The sequence below is a fragment of the Habropoda laboriosa genome, unplaced genomic scaffold, assembly GCF_001263275.1.
Source record: "Habropoda laboriosa isolate 0110345459 unplaced genomic scaffold, ASM126327v1 scaffold291, whole genome shotgun sequence".
Lineage (NCBI taxonomy): Eukaryota > Metazoa > Arthropoda > Insecta > Hymenoptera > Apidae > Habropoda > Habropoda laboriosa.
Window position 1 is genome coordinate 939,066 of NW_017100515.1, and position 1,908 is coordinate 940,973.

At 30.5% G+C, this 1,908-nt stretch overlaps 1 protein-coding gene across 1 annotated transcript in view; it reads left to right on the forward strand.

Annotated features, from left to right (window-relative positions):
• The window catches only part of LOC108576450 (DNA replication licensing factor Mcm3), a 3,545-nt gene extending 2,749 nt beyond the window's left edge, over nucleotides 1-796 (forward strand). The window contains exons 10-11 of the mRNA XM_017939454.1: nucleotides 5-524; nucleotides 598-796. Coding sequence (XP_017794943.1) covers nucleotides 5-524; nucleotides 598-796 — 719 coding nt within the window. The remainder of the gene's footprint in view (nucleotides 1-4; nucleotides 525-597) is intronic.
• The last annotated feature ends 1,112 nt before the right edge of the window (nucleotides 797-1,908 follow it).

Below are 1,908 nucleotides of genomic sequence, written 5' to 3' on the forward strand. Positions count from 1 at the left end.
GTAGCGAGGGTACAACATTTGCCTTACTCATTTAAGCAGATTTCCGTGTATTTTTTTACTACATTTTTTATTATTTGTTGCCAGACTCAACCCATAACAGCTCGTACCTTGGAGACATTGATTCGATTGTCTACCGCACACGCAAAGGCTCGTTTATCAAAGAATGTTGTTGCTGAAGATGCTCATGCAGCAATAGAACTAGTAGAATTTGCTTATTTTAAGCGAGTACTTGAAAAAGATAAGAAAAAACGAAGTCGGAATGACAGCGAAGAAAGTGTACCTGGAGAGAGTCAGGTTGAAAAGAAAAAGAAACGTATGAGAAAGGAAATGACAGGCGATCAAGATCCATATGATTTTGAAAGTGACGATGATGATAGTCATATTGATGTAACCGCTAGAAGAATCACGAGATCTAGAGCGAAGACGACTGATTCGACTTCAACAAGTCGATCCGATCAACCATCAGCATCAGATTCTGATAAAACCGTAATACCTGATACACCCGCGACTATCACTGATGATAGGTATGTGTACATTTTTCTCAAAATTCTATTGGTATCCAAGATATTAAAATTTTTTATTTTATCTTTTTTTCAGGTTGAAAATTTTCAGAACACTTCTTCATAAGTTGTTCCAACAACAAAGGGCACAATCACTCTCATTATCGAGAGTAAGAGAATATATTAACAGTCAACAGACTCAAGAATTCACTTCAGGTGAAATCACTGCCGCAATTAATAAGATGTCCGACGCTAATCAAATTATGGCCGCAGATGATAATATTTTCCTTATGTAAATTGTATTTGATTGTGTAAGTAATTTTGCATTTAAAAAATTTTTAACTTAACTATAAATTTATTACGAAATGTTAGATATTTTCGAATATTTTAATGGTCATCCACATTCCAATAAATTGCTCCTCTAGATTTTTAAAGTTTTTCATTATGCGTATTTAATAGATTTTATACCATTGACAACTTTACTAAAATAAGACAGTCTGATATGGTTGGAAATAATTATATCTATCAACATTTATTATCTCTCCATATTACAGTACAGCACATTGGCACATAAACTAGCAACAGTGATCAACATTCATTACATTATTGTAAACAATATTTTTACAATGTCTCTAAGTCTTTTTGTTTTATATAAACAAACATAGATATAAATAGTGCTGTCTCATTTAAATATATATCTAACGTTTAGGCATTTTTTTACATATAACTTGATCTATCCGCATTTCCATACCGTTAAAAAAATGCTTAACTTTGTAATATCGTTTATTTTCACCGTATACTAGCCTGGTTCAATTTTTAATGATTAACTTAAATGTATGGTACTTTTGTAACTGATCGATCGAATTATAAAAAAACTTGCTATCTAACATTAAATTTTATGCAAGCAAATTGTTTAAAATTAAATTATGCTCACTTGTATTTTTGTATGTTTAAAATGGCGTTTAGTTTGAACATACGTTAATGATGATATTGTAATTTGATATATTCCTTTTTTTATACGAATATTTTGTATGATTAAATTATTCTCGTTTTCAAAGTTTTTACCATATGTATCTATTACCCATAACAAAAATTCTACACCATTTAATAATTAGCTGTAGCAATAATTAAATTTGCTACTTTCTTATTGTTATAATACAGGCCTTCAGGACGTAATGTTTCTATTGTAAATGAATGAATTTCTCGTTTAATTGTTTTCGTTCACGTTAGACGTATCAAATTAGAGCAAAAATCGTCACTCGTTTTCATTGTACACATAGTTGCCTCCGACAACGTTAATTTGATTAATCTTAATTAGCACTTCCATGGCTTAACGTTTCTTATCGGTATAAAACCTACTGTACCTAATTCTATGATTCTATACAAATTTTCACATTTCAAAGCCAAT